This window comes from Natrix helvetica (genome assembly GCF_964273705.1).
Source record: "Natrix helvetica genome assembly, chromosome: 11".
Lineage (NCBI taxonomy): Eukaryota > Metazoa > Chordata > Lepidosauria > Squamata > Natricidae > Natrix > Natrix helvetica.
The window spans coordinates 17111040-17128092 of NC_138562.1; the positions used below are offsets into that span (position 1 = coordinate 17111040).

Here is a 17053-nt window from a genome sequence, read left to right on the forward strand (position 1 = left end):
TGGTCTGAAAGGAGCCTGGAAAATGGCCTGAAAATGGCCCAAAATGATCCAGAAAATAGCCAAAAATGACCCAGAAAATGACCTGAAAATGGCTCAAAAACAGCCTAAAAACAGCCCCACAATGGCCTGAAAACGCTGCCAAAACCAGCCTGGGTTTTTGGTGTTTGGGGCTGTTTTCAGGCTGTTTTCCAGCGCCTGTGAAGAGCAGCTGGCCAGCATGCCTGAGTGCTCCAGAAACCAGAAGAGCAGCTGGCAACGGCGCATCTGCCCACAGAGAGGCCTCTGCGTGTCACCTCTGGCACGCCTGCGGTAGGTTTGCCATCAGGGACCTAACACCTTCAACACATCTGGAACAGGGCTGGGTTTCTGCCGGCATTACTGTTGGTTTGGTGCGCGCAAAAATAAATTGCATAGAAATAGGTCTGCACATGCGCAGAATGTTAAAAAATGGGGGGGAGGAATTTTTCAAAGAAAATTGTTCTGCGCATGTGCCGGACCTAAAATCAAGATGGCTGTCACTACGTTATTTTGTTTGTCTACTTTGAGCCTCTATTATGAGTTATACTGTAGAGAAGTTTTTCTTATCTGACAATGATTTGCTGCGCATGCTTCTTAACACGTTTCTTAATACATCACACATTCCAGAGACTTCTGTACTTTTGAACTTCTGTTCGTCTGCCAAGAAGGTGGACGACAATTGCTCTTGCCAAAATGTAACAATTAGATAGATTTGTTTTCATTTTATTTTCATATTAAAGTTTGTTTTTAATTAGAACATGTTATCCGGTCTTATTTTTCGCTTTTTCTGAAGATATGCTTTTTAGGAAAGCCAACGGTCTACACCTCATTAGCTCAGGGTGAAATTTCCCCTGACAATGGCGGTACCAGAAGAGAACCGGTTTGGGAGCGTGGCAGGCCTGGGTCACTTCCGGTTCCAGAGACCCAGGCCGTCAAACCACTCCCGGTTCGGCCAAACCAGTCTGAACCAGTAGGAATCCACCACTGAACTGGAAGGCAGCCAATTGTGGAAACTTTCCTATGTCCGAAGTCTGCAACAATAAGTAGAATCCGACTGACTGAAGCTCAGACCTTCTCCACGCAAGGAGGGCTTGCATGACACTGTTATGGTCGGCTCGCTCCCCCCACCCAAATGGGGAGAGAGACCCTGGCCCCTCAGAAGCCCAAGGAGACAACTGCATGGACGATGCCGACCTTCACAAATAACTTCTTCACAAAATCTTCACAAATTCTTCTTCCACTTGTAGAAGCTTCGGGATTCTTTTCCGCATCAGAATCCTCAAGCCGTGAGCAGCTAACCCGCCTGTCACTTTATTATTGCCAATACTTCACGACGATGATAAAAGCAGAGTGGGTGGAAATATGTGGGTTATGAATTGCTGATTTAAGGTCACCAGAAGAACTTGACATAAAAGGTTTGTGTAGGTAGGTACAACGTTATAAAATGCCAAGCAAGGAAGGCGGGGAGAATGAAACCAGAACAGCAAGATACGGAATTCCTTTTTATGGACAGGATGGATGAAAACACCCCACATACATTCAGCCCTGTTTACCGCCTGTTGCATGGAAGGATAGAGGAAAATTAGGATGCGGCTATACTAACTGAAGCTACCTTGAGCAACAACTACAGGTACCATTCAAAGAGGGACAGGAATGTTTTGCGATCCATTGAGAGAGCAGAAGAGATGGGACCCTGGTTTTTTGGAAAAAATTCTTTACAGGAGGCAGTAAATACAAAGGAAAGAAGAGATGCCGCCACCTCCCTACACAACTGTAATGGGCCGCTCTGAAGCTTTTGATGAGACTCGAAATGGCCTGACCCATATTGTATTCCCAGGGGAGGCAGTCTGGATGATTTGAGCTTTAAGTCTGGAAATGACTTAAAAGCAGCTTTGCGTGGCCAGAACAAACAAAAAAGCAAGCGAGGAAGAGCAATCTGCAGTGATGGAATCAGGAGAGAAAAGTCCTTATTTCCCTTTTCACTTCCTCACGTGGGTTACGAGGGTCGGCAAACGATATCTGTTTGCCAACATACATTTGGATTAGACATTAACGACGTCTATAGACCATGCAAAAAAAAAAATCACCTGCCCCCCCCCCCCAAAAAAGAATAAAAAGTCTCTCCACCAGCAATCGGCACCCAGATCAGCATAGATTAACTCCAAGGTTATCATCAGACAACAATCAAGTGTAGGAAGTTAGCACCCACCCCTCTCCTAGAAGAATGAAATAGTCTAGGAAATTTAGGTAAAGGTAAAGGTTCCTTTCACACATAGTTGTTCCCAACTCTAGGGGGCGGTGCTCATCTCCGTTTCAGAGCCGAAGAGCCAGCACTCTCCGAAGATGTCTCCGTGATCATGTGGCCGGCATGACTAAACGCCGAAGACGCATGGAACAGTGTTACTTTCCCACCAAAGGTGATTCCTATTTTTCTACTCGCATTTTTACACGCATTTGAACTGCTAGGTTGGCAGAAGCTGGGACAAGTCACAGGAGCTCACTCTGTTATGCGGCGCTAGGGATTTGAAATGCCAAACTGCTGACCTTTCTGATCGACAAGCTCAGCGTCTTAACCCCTGAGCCACCGCGTCCCTTCTAGGAAGTATTAAAAAGGCAGAATGTTCTATTTCCCTGGACGAGAAATGGAGAAACGTGTGTTTAGGCAGGAAGCAGACTCACTGTTAGTAGCCCCTCCGGGTCGTAGGTCGAGGAAAACAAGGAATACAACACCCACCCTCCTCAATAGCCCACAGAAGATGTCCGAACTGAAGAGATAAAAAGATAGCTAGGTCTATTCATAGGCAAATGGCCTCGCCCAAGATCGAACAAAGGTAGGATCAGTATTCAAGCTCAAATTCAAAAGCCCAGAGAGGGCATAAAACCAGAGCACTCTCAGCATCTTTTCCCCCTTTTTCCCCAGGACCTCAAACCACGTGGTCCTGTCCATCATCAATAAACCTTCTTTCCAAGCAACTTCCATGAATCCAGTGACTTTTTCCCCACTTGGAAATGAACCCAGAAGGACATTTCTTCCAGCACAAGTAAAGAATATCCCAAACAAGAAACTGCCAATGAAGCCAACAGGAAACAGCCCAACCAAAGAATCTCTTAAGACTGTGTCCCCCCCCACACACACACACACCAACACTGACAGGCAAGGCAGAAGAATATCAACTGATAGCAAACTGCACTCCTTGCTAGCACTGATGATGTTACCTAGTTTGGGTAATGAAACGTCTGCAAGAAAACGAGCAAGCCCAGAGAGAACCAAGGACCCCCTGACAAGGTAAAGGTTCCCCTTCCACATATGTGCTAGTCGTTCCCGACTCTAGGGGGCGGAGCTCATCTTTGTTTCAAAGCTGAAGAGGCAGCGCTGTCCAAAGATGTCTCCATGGTCATCTGGCCATCTGGCCGGCATGACTAAACCCTAAAGGATCACGGAACGCTCTTGCCTTCCCACCAAAGGTGGTTCCTATTTTTCTACTTGCATTTTTTACGTGCTTTCGAACTACAGAAGTTAGGACAAATAACGGGCGCTCACTCCGTTATGCGACACTAGGGATTCGAACCGCCGAACCGCCGACCTTTCTGATTGACAAGCTCAGTGTCATAGCCACTGAGCCTCTGTGTCCCTAATACGCGACCCCCTCATACATCGAATGAATTTAATTTTCTTATTTTCACTGAAGGAGCAAGGAAAAAAAGGCATACTTTCGATGGTTCTGGAGCACTTCTGCTTACAATCAAAATCATCCAGACAAAGACTGTGAAATCAGGTGTGACTCCCTTCATAACCGCTTTGCTGAGCGATGGAAATTAGGCCCAACTGTCTTCAAGGACTACTTGAAGGGATGAGCCAGCTGGAAGTACGTTTTGCTTAGCTGCATAGGATCCACTACCTCAAAGATTAAGCTAGAAAGACGATTTCTTTGAGTGCCAATGGATACTGATATTTCCTTTTTCTCCCACTTGGATTTTCGTCCTAGCAAACAGAAAAGGGAAATTACATGCATCTTCCTTGGTTTTAATCACGTTACACTTTTTTGTAGTTATCCAAATATGATTAAAGGAAATGATTGCTGATAAAATCTCTCTTTATGAGGGGATCCACGCGGGGACCAAGTTAACTTCCTCGCGCAGTTTTATTGCTATTAATAATTTTGCCGTAAGTAGGCTGCTTAACTACAGAAAGTGCTTATGCTTTTTTTTTTCTTAGCGGGCGGGAAAAAAAGGAAGTTGGTTATTTCTTTTTCCTTTCTTCCCTCCCGTTGCAACCTTCAAAAAATTTAACGGGGTCTTTTGTGGAATTAACTTTCAACGGATGGTATTAATTCTATTAAGTGTCTTTTTATGCCAGCGGGGTTTTCAGATTGGACAAGAAATGGGGGAAGTTACATGTTGGTGAACTACAGACCCAAGCTTTGGGGCTCCTGGGTGCTGTTGTCTGACCCACCTGTGGGGCAGAGAAGAATTACCATATTTTTCGGCGTATAAGATGCACCGGAGTACAAGACGCAGCAAGGTTTTGAAGAGGAAAATTTTTTAAAAAAGTTTTTGCACTTTGCAATCTTCCCAAAAACGGCCCATTTTTCGCAAAAACAGGCCTGTTCCCCCCCCCCCCAAAGGCATGAATAGCCTTTAGGGAGCTTGCAGAGTGCTCCTGGGGGGTGAAGGGGCCAAAACCGAGCAGAAAACGGCCAATTTGGAAAGGAGGATTAGAAGACTTTGTTATTAAATATTATGGATGTTTAGCTAGAATAGGACATAAGGATTCAGTGTTATTGGAGGATTTTAGAAATAGTAAATGAAATGCCAGTATGTGGTTATGTATTAAATCTTGGTATATTTTATGATGAAGGACGTTTAAACAATTATAGTCAAATGAAATTGGAGGTATGATGGTAACATGTATAAATATCTGAGTTAAAATACTTGAGTTAATATGAATTATGTTTGTTGACTCTGGAAGAGATGCACAAAAGCCTTTTTGTAACCAACTGATACACTTTCTACAGTATGTAAAGAAGGATGTGTTGTGTTTGTTTTGAAAATAAAAAAAGAAAAAAAAATTAATAAAAAGACTAAGTGCTATTGCTATAGTGAGGGGGAAAAGAATAATTAACTATAGGATTGGAGAGTCATCATATTCAAATGTATGGCATAAGGCCTGGATATCTGAGAGATCATTAATCTCCAAATATTTCTCCCCATAAATATTGCTTTTTATGTTGCTTTATGTTGCTTTCATGGTTTTTTAAAAAAAGAATTTATACTCCCCAGAGTCCATCGGAGTTGGGCGGCCCATATTTAAGTAAATAGATACCTATCAGCCCTTTTGCTGTGGTTCCTGAACATTTTAAGGGCTGTGGTGGCACAGTAATTAGAATGCAGTATTACAGGCTAACTCTGCCCAGAGTCAGGAGTTTGATCCTGACTGGCTTAAGGTTGACTCAGCCTTCCATCCTTCTGAGGTCAGTAAAAATGAGGACCCAAATATGCTGACTCTGTAAACCACTCAGAGAATGCTGTAAAGCACTATGAAGATAACTTCACAGTGCTTTACAGCATTTTATGGGTGGTATACATAAGTCTAAGTGCTATTGCTAACTCTGCCCACTGCCTGGAGTTCGATTCTCACTGGCTCAACGTGGACTTAGCCTTCCGCTCTTCTGAGATCAGTAAAACAAGGACCCAGATTGTCGGGGGGAATATGCTGACTCTGTAAACAGCTTAGAGCCAAGATGGTGCAGTGGTTAGAGTGCGGTACTGTAGGCTACTTCAGGCGACTGCTAGCTGCAGATCGGCAGTTCAAATGTCACCAGGCTCAAAGTTGACTCAGCCTTCCATCTTTCTGAGGTGGGTAAAATGAAGACCCAGATTGGTGAGGGAAATAGACTGACTCTGTAAACCACTTAGAGAGGACTGTAAAAGCATTGTGAAGCCGTATATAAGTCTATAGGCTATTGCTAACTCTGCCCACTGTCAGGAGTTCGATCCTGACCGACTCAAGGTTGACTCAGCCTTCTGTCCTTCCGAGGTGGGTAAAATGAGGACCCAGATTGTCGGGGGACAATATGCTGACTCTGTAAACCACTTAGAGAGGGCTGTAAAAGCACTACGAAGCAGCCTATAAGTCTAAGTGCTATTGCTATCGCTATTCCGGTCCATATTGCGGGTCCCGTCCAGCCCAGGCCAACCCAGTAGGGCCAAAGTTCTCCCTGTTAGTTCAATAAAAGAGAGGAGGAGGAAGAAGAGGAGACAGTCCAATTGGAAGAAGCTACAAGGCAAGTGAGGGACCCGGCTTTGACGGGTTCAGGACAAGGTCTCCGTGATAAAAGTTCTTTGCGTCCCTCCCCCGATGCGTCAAATAACAGCTTTGCCGATTACTCTTGACTAAGGTACCCGATTGTGGTGACATTGAGGCTGACCTTGGAGTCACCGCCCCCGCTGCCGCACTCTCCTTTGTCGTACCACCATTTGTTTTTCAATTTGTCCAACAGGCCTTGCTCATTCAGTTTTAATACTGCCAGGTTTACAGCATTTCTTGAAACGATAAAACATAACTCGTAAGAATAATGCAGCGACGCTCGGTTAAAAGGTGTTTCAAACGCAGAAAGGAAAGGAGCAGGAGGACAAATTGTGCCAGAAAGAAGAAGAAGAAGGATAAAAAATATATATCTTTTTTTTTTTAAAAAAAATGGATTATTATTATTATTTTTTTTGGTTCTGGTTTTAAAGTGCTTTGGTTTGGTTTTTTTAAAAAAAGCGGAGTGTCGTTTTCTTTTCCCACAGGGAGGTGGCGCTAGAGAGCGTGGATTGGTTACAGCAAATGGCGGGGTGAAATTGGAAGGATACGTAAACATTTGCTGAAAACTCTGAGGTGTGCAGGATGAGGGAGACTGCCTTGAGAGAGAGAAAAGAAGGAAGGAAGGAAGGAAGGAAGGAAGGAAGGAAGGAAGGAAGGAAGGAAGGAAGGAAGGAAGGAAGGAAGGAAGGAAAAAAAGGAAGGGGGGGGGGAGGGAAGGAAAAACACAACGAGGACACCACCGCATGCAATTTAAGATTCGTCACATAGGGTGGTTTTTAAACTCGGGCTTTGAACATTTAAAATTGAGAGGGGGAAAAAAAGCCACTGGACGGTCAAGTTAAACAAACAAACAAACAAACAGCAGCCATCCGGAGGGACAACACGGAGAGAACATTTAGGGGGCAAAATATAATATATATGGATGCATTCAGGTCAACAAAACCGTAATTTACCATCGTATTTAACTCCATGGAATACTGTTTTTTTTTAAAAAAATATATTTTGTTTTTCATTTTTGTTTTTAAGAAAAAACTGTTTATGTTTACCTCAAATCCACAAGAAAGAAAGAAAAAGAAAAAAGAAAGACAACACAATACATCAGGGTAGGTGGAATACTATAACAACATGGAGATTGTTATATTATTCCACCCACCTTAATGCTGAGCCTTTAGGAGTTGCTACACCATAGCCTTTGGAATCCAGGTTCCCACCAACTTTCATTGTGTCACAGGGCTTTCGCTGTTCAATGTACTCATTCATGGTAGATTCGAGCAGGAATGCAAACTTTCCCTTTGATTTCCTCACGCGGGCCACCCCGTCGGGCGTGGTCTTGGCAAACACCGAGGGCTCTGCCGATTTCATGTATGACCACATTTTCTCATAGACGGCAATTTTGGATCTCTGGAGAGAGAGGGGGAGAGGGAGAGGGAGGGAGAACGAGAGGGAGAGGGAGGGAGAAGGAGAGGGAGGGACAGAGAGGGAGGGGGAGAGAGAGAGGGAGAGGGAGGGAGAAGGAGAGAGAGAGGGAGCGGGAGGGAGAAGGAGAGAGAGGGAGGGAGAAGGAGAGGGAGGGAGAGAGAGGGAGGGGGAGAGAAAGAGAGGGAGGGAGAGGGAGAGAGAGGGAGGGGGAGAGAGGGAGGGAGAGGGAGAAGGAGAGAGGGAGGGGGAGGGAGAAGGAGAGAGGGAGGGAGGGAGAAGGAGAGAGAGAGGGAGAGGGAGGGAGAAGGAGAGGGAGGGAGAAGGAGAGGGAGGGAGAGAGAGGGAGGGGGAGAGAAAAAGAGGGAGGGAGAGGGAGGGGGAGGGAGAAGGAGAGAGAGAGGGGAGGGGGAGAGAGACAGAGAGAGAGAGAGAGGGAGAAGGAGAGGGAGAGAAAGGGTGGTTGGGAGAGAGAGAGAGAGAGAGAGAGAGGTCATTTATTTATATATATTCTGCCTTTACTATTTTTACAAACTTCAATGAAAACCTAAACAAACACACCTTTCATAACTAACAATCTGACCAGCGGGGGGGGGGGAAATGTGTGTCCTCAAAAACGATCGCTCACCTGTAGTTTGAGCCAGAATTCCTCTCGAAATCTCCTTTACCTTTTTAAAAAGTCATCTGATGGCCTTTTAATTGCCGTTAGATTTGAACTGACCAAAAAGGGGTTTTAATCAGCTAATGTACTTTGCTGGCTGCACACTGTGCCCTTAATTAAAAGCGATATATTATCTTCTAACGAGTGCCTATTCATGTGACTTAATTCAGCCCAGTTATATAAAGAGTACAGTAAGTTGGGGGCAGGAAAAAAAAAGAAAGAAGAAGAAGATATGAAAGCTTAGTTGTTTCGGGCAATGTCATTACCATTATCTCACAATTGCTCTCCCAAAAGTAGAACACTGAAACAGCATGTGAGTGGCTTCCTGTGGGCATTGACTGAATTTGCTACTGTGATACTTCCAACTCAACCCATTGGCTGATCCTCTACTTAACCCATTAGCTGATCCTCTACTTAACCCATTAGCTGATCCTCTACTTGATTTCTGCTTCCCAAACCTGATCGGGTGGATGTTGCCATGTTATGGATATTGTCAGGTCTCCCATCTTCCGCCCAGCGCCTCACTGGCATCCTGCCGCCAAAGGCTAGTGGGGTGGAGGTTATAGGGGAGCCAGTGAGTGCTAAACCTTGATGGGAAAACGGGAGAGGGGGGGGGGGAATGACAGCTTGATGGAGAACAGGGAAGCTGAGAACCCATTTGCGCCTGCACTCAAGGCCAGGCACCTTGAGAAAGAACGTGGATGTCCCCAAACATCTCAGCATTCTCAAAACACCCGGGTGAATCTTAATTGGGTGACGCTGCCAAATTATGGTGAGGACACAGAGGCCAAGACTATTCAAGAGAGTCAACGGTCATGCAAGAAGCCGCTGAAGGCTTTCAAGATTTGATGACTGGATCAATCATTCTTTACTAATTATGGAGAAGGTCAAGTGGATACCTGATGCTGACCCCTTGAAAAATCATCCCTGAGCTAAAGAATATATTGGAGTGAAGGAATATACCTTGTTTCCCTGAAAATTAGACTGGGTCTTATTTTCTTTTGAACGCCCCCCCCCCCCCAAATAAGCGCTTGGCCTTATTTTCGGGGAGGTCTTATTATTTTTGAGGTGCAGGAAGTGGCGAGCGTGGTCACCTCATGGCTGCTGCTGTGGTACAATATTTTCAGGGAGGGCTTATTTTCGCAAGAAGGCTTATTTTAGTACATGTGCTCAAAAGCCCAATTGGGCTTATTATCCTGGGAGGTTTTCTTTTCAGGGAAACAGGGTATATAAGGAATATTCTTGGGGAAGGTGGATAGAAGGTTGCTAGAAGGCCATCACTTGCAATGAACTTTGAAATTATGACAAGAGCTGTGAATTGCTCTATCCCTTTTTTTTATTCCTCCAGGTTGTGTTCTCAATGAAAATGATCTTTTTTTTGGGAGGGGGGGGGAGTGCTACCTCTGCTAGGATGAAACATTTTCTCCATTTGTAAAGCTGAGGGAAAATGTCACAATTTCCCTCACAAAATGGCAACTGCTTGAGGCAAAGAAGCTTGTTTGACTCTCCAGGCTGCGACTGGCATGTTTCTCAGCACGAACTAGCAACCAATCTCGAACCCACAGCTTTCTCCTCCAGAGGGAAGCCAATTTCACAGAAAAGCCTATTTGTCAGGCTTAAGGACCGGACCTAATTCGGTCAGGCCAGGCCTAATTGGTCAATTACAAAGCCAATGTAGGCAGAGCCATGAGGACTAACCGTCCGAAGCTCATGACAGAAAAGGAGCTTAGAGAGGGGGGGAAAAAAGAGATTTCCTTGTTAAGGCCCAGATTACAAACTTGATCCCATTTTCAAAGAGATGCAAATGTCTTCCGTCTTCCGTAATGTCAGGACAAAACGAGTGGCGAAATCAGGCTGAATATTGGCATTCGCTATTGATCGCATATTAGGGAGGCGGTGGCTGAGTGGTTGAGCTTGTCGAACAGAAAAGTCAGCAGTTCAGCGGTTCAAATCCCTAGCGCCGCATAACGGAGTGAGGTCCCATGACTTGTCCCAGCTTCTGCCAATCTAGCAGTTCGAAAGGACGTAAAAGTGCAAGTAGAAAAATAGGAACCACCTTTGGTGGGAAGGTAACAGCGTTCCATGCACCTTCGGTGTTTAGTCATGCCGGCCACATGACCAAGGAGACGTCTTCGGACAGCGCTGGCTCTTCGGCTTTGAAACAAAGATGAGCAACACCCCCTAGAGTTGGGAATGATGAGCACATATGTGCGAGGGGAACCTTTATCTTTACCTATTGATCACAATTAATAGCACACCTCCTTCGTAAATGTTAATGTGGCCCAAAAGGAATGAGGGTAATTTGTCAGTGTTAAACCCCCTAGGATCAAAATGGAAGGCTGCGGGTCCTTTGCTTTGGAAAGAGACACGAAAACGGGAGTTATTCGCCACGTCTACCTTTTACCAGGGGAAATTGAACGGGGAGAATTCAGGGCACACGTACAAAGCAGGTGGAAAGCTTGACCTACAGCATTTCGATTCTAATGGCTGTCGTCGCCTTAGAATGATGGGGACGGTTCCAGTCACGGAAAGCAGGTTGCTATCTGGATCGTGGCCCAGGACTGGGGTGAATACAATTCATCACCATCTGTTCGTTCAAAATAAATTGCTGGGGGAAGTCTCGTCTCCACTGTCTTTATTTCTTCTCCTTCCAAAAAATAAAATTGACAAGCAAGGGAGAACGTCACTTTTGTGGTCTCTCTAAGAAGGCAGGGTTGGATTATGCTTCTGGCAATGCTGGAGAAGATTTATTTAGTTGTTATTAGAGTTTTAGTCAGTGGTGTGATCCTGCCGATTTAACAACTGGTTCACTGATTATGTGCTGTGCGTGTGTGCACTCCGTGTGTGCCCACACCGGTTGCCCATTCTGCGCATTCAAGTTTCAACAAAACTTACCTTACATGTAACTTTAAAAAGTTTTAACAAAACTTACCGTATTTTTCAGAGTATAAGATGCACCTTCCCCCCCCCCCCCAAAAAAGAGGGTGAAAATCTGGGTGCGTCTTATACACTGAATGCAGCATTTTTGGCCCACCGAACCCTTGCCCCCTTTGCAAAAATGGATGTGCAGAAGGTTTGGGAGGCTTGCAAAGTGCTCCTGGGGGGCAGAGGAGGGCAAAAACAAGCACAGAATCAGCCATTTTTACTCATTTTTGGACCCCCAGCCCCCAGGAGCACTCTACAAGCCTCCATAAGCTGTGCATGCCCCTCTTTTTTTGCAAAAAAATGAGGCATGCAGAGGGTTTGGGAGGCCTGCAGAGTGCAAAAACTTTTTTCAAAAAAATTATCTCTTCAAAATCATGATGCATCTTATACTATGGTGCGTTTTATAGTCTGAAAATATGGTGCCTTCCTTCTGGGGAGTAACATAGCTGAGGTGTGGCAATCCGCTATCAGCTGAGAGGATATAAGTAAGTAAAGCACAGGCGTGAGTCTGCAGGCCCACCTGATGTCGGAGCTACCGGTTCGCCCAAACTGGTCCGAACTGGCTGAATCTCACCCCTGGTTTTAGTACTTACTTTATAAGTAGCGAACATAATAATGCTCCTTCCTCCTCTTGTTTTCCCCACAACAATCCTGTGAGGTCGGTTGGGACTGGCCCAAAGTCACCGAGCCAGCTTTCATGCCTAAGGCAAGGCTAGAACTCACTGTCTCCTGGTGATGGGTTCAGAGTCACCTAGCTGGGCTTCCAGCCTAAGGTGGGATTAGAACTCTCAGTCAATGGTGATTGGCCCGATTGGCTGTATTTCATGCCTAAGGCAGTACTAAAACTCACCAGATTGGTCCAAAATTACCCAGCTGGCTTCTATGCCTGAAATGGCTTTCTTGTTTTAGCCATTGACCCCATGCTTATTCTTACTCAAATGCTTTCACCGCTTCGGAGTCAAGAACTCAACAGAGCTCTGATAAAGTCTTTGACTGTCATGAAGTCCCTCAAAATGGAAAGGAAGCCATCAACATCTGTGATCATACGCTAGCCAAGATCTCCATGAGAGATCTTCCATAGTTAAGACTCAGAAGATGACGTTCCTTGTAGCCTCTGCGTTGTCTTAGCTGCAACTCCTGAAGGGACCAGAGACTCTGAAAATTTAGAAGCAGCAGCTGGCTGAATGGAGCTAAAAATGCTGCCGCTTAGCCAACCGTAAAACTTTAATAGTTCACAAAGAGACGTGAAAAACACCTCTTCTATTAGCAGCTATTTCAGTTTGTAACTCCATGTGTAGAGCTCTCCAAAGTCCTGAACTTGCCATGAGTTGTTGGAATCCAGATGGTTATTTCTTCCGTTCACTTTGGACACATCGGCATTATACTGACAGAAACATCTGTTCTCTCAGGTTGCTGCCTCAACTCCCTGCACCGAGATGTCCTGATCAATCAATCCATGGCCAAGTTTACAGTCTTTTAACAACAGATGCTGGAGGCACCTACTGTATTTTTCGGAGTATAAGACGCACCCTTTCCCCTCAAAAAAGAGGGTGAACATCTGAGTGTGTCTTATACACTGAATACAGCATTTTGTGGCCTCCCGAAACCCTGCCCCCTTTGCAAAAATGGCCGTGCATAGCCTTTAAGAGGCTCCCAGAATGCTCTTGGGGGCCTGGGAGGGCAGAAATGAGCGAAAAATGGGCCGTTTTTTGCTTATGTTCCCCCCGCCCGCAGGAGCATTGCACAAGCCTCCTAAAGGCTATGCATGCCTCTTTTTTTTTGACAAAAAATGGGCCAGTTTTCGTGAAAAACGGGCCATTTTGGGGAGGTCTGCAGAGTGCAAAAACTTTTTTTTATTTGCCTCTTCAAAATCTTGGTGCGTCTTATAGTCCAGTGTGTCTTATACTCTGTAAAATACGGTATTTCCTAGTTTAATCCCCCATCTCTCCAGGAGGTAGAGCGGGGTTTCTAAACTATGACAACTTGAAGAGGTGTTGGACTTTGGCTCCCAGGATTCCTGCGCTGGCTGAAGAATTCTGGGAGTTGAAGTCCACATGTCTTCCAGTAGCTGAGGCTGAGAAAAACTGATGTTGAGGGCTGACACAGAATGAAAAGAAAAAAGTCTACAGTGATGTTATGGAGTCGTAACCAACTCATCTTCCTTGGGTCACTGTACAGCTATGGAGGGTGTGTGAGACAGAGACCGGGAGGGCAGAAATCACCCAGAGATAGAATGCCTAGAGGTGTCTTTAGGACATTTTCCCAATCACAGAATTAATTAACTCTGTAGTCCATTATTTAGAAGATAGAGCATGCCAGACATGTTAATGTAACTGCACACAAAAAATGGTTTGGTTCAATTTGGAGCTAAACTTAATCCCTTCCAAGTTAATTGCCCAGGACATTTGACCCAGTTTTCCTGTTTGTATGTCGCTTCTACAGTAATCTCGCTAAGCATAAGAGAGTTGTACAAACATGCTGACGGATATAAAGGCTTAGCTATCTTCACTGACGTTCTCAACCAGGCCAGAAAAGTTGCTGTCTGTTAAACAAAAATACTGGAGGAAAAGGGCAGAAGAGAGACAGGAATCTGGCAAATATACCTAGTGACCATCAGTGTTGAAGGTCATCTATTGGTCGGAATGGGACAATTCGCCCCAGCCAACTTGCCACATTCGCTTTGCGACGGTCAGTTTGCCACAGCCAATGCACCATGGCCAACTCATAGCCCTGATGGTGTTCCTGATAAAGTTAGAATAGAATACAGCTGGAAGAACCTTAGAGGTCTTCTAGTCCACCCCCCCTGCTCAAGCAGGAGACCCTATACCATTTCAGACAAGTGGCTGTCCAGTCTCTTCTTAAAAGCCTTCAGTTATGGAGCACCGTACAGCTTCTGAAGGCAACTTCTGTTCCATTAGTCAATTGTCCTCATTGTCAGAAAAATTCTCCTTAATTCCAGGTTGCTTCTCTCCTTGATTAGTTTCCATCCATTGTTTCTTGTCCTGCCTTCTGGTGCTTTGGAGAATAATTTGACCCCGTTCTTCTTTGTAACAGCCTCTCAAGTACCGGGTTCCTGGGATATTGATCTTCACGCTTCAGGTGTAGAATTTGGCTCAGGAGCTTTGGCCCTGTGTGTTTCCAGGCACAGATCCTTCCTTAATGGAGTAGAAAATAGCTTACTCAGCGGGTTCCAGTTGACACAATTATGTTCACCAATTAGCCAGCCACAATTCAGTCAAGTGTATTCGGAAACCCGGGTTGTCTCTTTAGTTTCTGTGGTTGAGTCTGCCGTGCGCAAAATGGGATTAACTGTCGTTAAGCATGTTGCCTGGCTATCACCAAGATTGAAAAATAATCAAAATGTTTTTAAAATCCTTTCATCTAAGAAAAAAAAAAACGGTTAAGGGTTTCAGGATGGATTGCTGTTTGAAGTGAAGGTGGCAATAAAGGTAGATTTACACAGTGAAGGGAACGTTGCGTGGAAAAAAACATGGTCACAGCTCTTCCCTCTCCAATTCAGTAAATTCTCGGTTTAACCGATGTCAATTTCCTGGACACTGGATGCAAGAGGGGAAACACGTCTATATACTTTATCTTCCTAGGCCTGTATAATTTCCTAGTCATTATTCTAAGCGTGCATAAAATATATAAAATATGCATGTGTAAAATCTCATTTGCTGTTTGACACATCGGCAAGCCTCCATTCAGTTTTAACAGGCATTCTGCTTTAACCGTTATCTTTTCATCTCATTTGTCAACTAAACGAAGAGTTTACTTGTAATTGAAGTGACTGGCAGGGCAAATTGCCACCACCAAGGAAGCACTAATTTTAAAGTGCATAATTTATCACTGAACTGATTGCTATCCCCTGTGATGCAGGCCACCCTATAAACCTGATTTGAAAAGGGACGGACCAAATGTGTGCCGCGGATAATGACAGCAAAAGTTCTCATGTTCAGAGTTGCTATGGAGCCTCAGCATTTCATAATACATTTATAAGTCGCCAAGCAAAGCTGTGGCAAATCTAGATACTAAAAAGCAGAGACATCACCCTGCCAACAAAAATGCGTGTAGCCAAGGCTATGGTTTTCCCAGTTGCAATGTATGGCTGTGAAAATTGGACCATAAGGAAGGCTGAGGTCTTTGGAGAATGGAGGTCTTTGAACTCTGGTGCTGGAGAAGACTCCTGTGAGTCCCTTGGACTGCAAGGCCATCCAACTGGTCAGTCCTAGAGGAGATCAACCCTGACTGCTCTTTAGCAGGCCAGATCCCGAAGGGGAAACTCAAATACTTTGGCCACCTAATGAGAAGGAAGGACTCCCTGGAGAAGAGCCTCATGCTGGGAACGATTGAGGGCAAAAGAAGAAGGGGACGACAGAGAATGAGGTGGCTGGATGGAGTCACCGAAGCAGTCGGCGTGAGCTTAAATGGACTCCAGAGGATGGCAGAGGACAGGAAGGCCTGGAGGAACATTGTCCATGGGGTTGCGATGGGTTGGACACGACTTCGCAACTGACAACCACTTGCATTTTCAGTTTATGAGCTTCCTAAAGTCGTCTCTATATGCTGTGCAAAATAGGTCAACAACAGTGGGGCACATCGCTCCTTATAGACTATGTACGTAGGTGGGCAAATCACAGCCTGACTTTCTGTACCTATGGAGTCAAGTGCACTAAAAGATAAACCCTTACACACACACACACACACACCATGCGGTTTAAACTGAGTCTCCATCCATCCCCAGGAAATTATTGATGTAACCGCAATGGAATTTGGGGCACCCAAACTTGGCCTGACCCTCAGCTGTCAGACACACACAGACTTATTTTAGCTCTGCTGTCAGAGTAAATTAATTTCCACTCTCCCAACAGCAACTCCAGGCTGGATTCCACTCTATTTCCCTTTACCCGTCATGTCGAATGCCAGATTCTCCTTGCTCGAAGGAAAACTGCCTCGGAATGGTTAACCCCCCTTTAATGGAGAACGCAGATAGGTTTAAAATATAAGTCTGCTTTGTCCCCAAAATGGAACCCTGCACGCTCACCTCTTCCTCTAAGAGGGGTTTCTGTTTAGATCCTGGGAGGGAATTGGCGTGTCCATGTTCATTCATGACACCTCCTCAGCCAACAATTCTTCTCCCTCCCTTCCTCTTAAATATAAATTGGAAAATAGCTGAAGGACCACGGAAAGCGACTCTGCTGATCAAGGCAAGAGGGTCAGGGACTAAAGGGTTAGCTCTCCATGACTTCGTAGAGCAAAACCGACACTGCCATTGGATTCGGAGCCCATCGGTATGGTTAGGAGTGGGGACGCCTTTTGAGCCTGCCTTATGTACATTTCCTGGCAAAATACATGGGAAAATCCCATTGGGGAAAATTCCACTTAGGGTTAGGGTTAGCTCCCCATGACTTCGCAGAGCAAAACCGACACTGCCATTGGATTCGGAGCCCATCGGTATGGTTAGGAGGGGGGACGCCTTTTGAGCCGGCCTTATGTACATTTCCTGGCAAAATACATGGGAAAATCCCATTGGGGAAAATTCCACTTAGGGTTAGGGTTAGCTCCCCATGAATTCACAGAGCAAAACCGACACTGCCATTGGATTTGGAGCCCATCGGTATGGTTAGGATGGGGGACGCCTTTTGAGCCTGCCTTATGTACATTTCCTGGCAAAATACATGGGAAAATCCCATTGGGGAAAATTCCACTTAGGGTTAGGGTTAGCT

General features: G+C 45.2%; 1 protein-coding gene across 7 annotated transcripts in view; it reads right to left on the bottom strand.

The window, feature by feature from the left end:
• GRIA3 (glutamate ionotropic receptor AMPA type subunit 3) overlaps nucleotides 1-17053 on the bottom strand; it is a 131022-nt gene that overhangs the window by 13840 nt on the left and 100129 nt on the right. For 3 of the 7 annotated variants that reach the window (XM_081964222.1, XM_081964220.1, XM_081964223.1), the window contains exon 13: nucleotides 7479-7726. In XM_081964222.1, coding sequence (XP_081820348.1) covers nucleotides 7479-7726 — 248 coding nt within the window. Of the gene's footprint in view, nucleotides 1-6446; nucleotides 6562-7478; nucleotides 7727-17053 lie in introns of all 7 variants that reach the window. The other 4 variants (XR_014176320.1, XM_081964221.1, XM_081964225.1 and 1 more) reach the window with 3 other exon arrangements.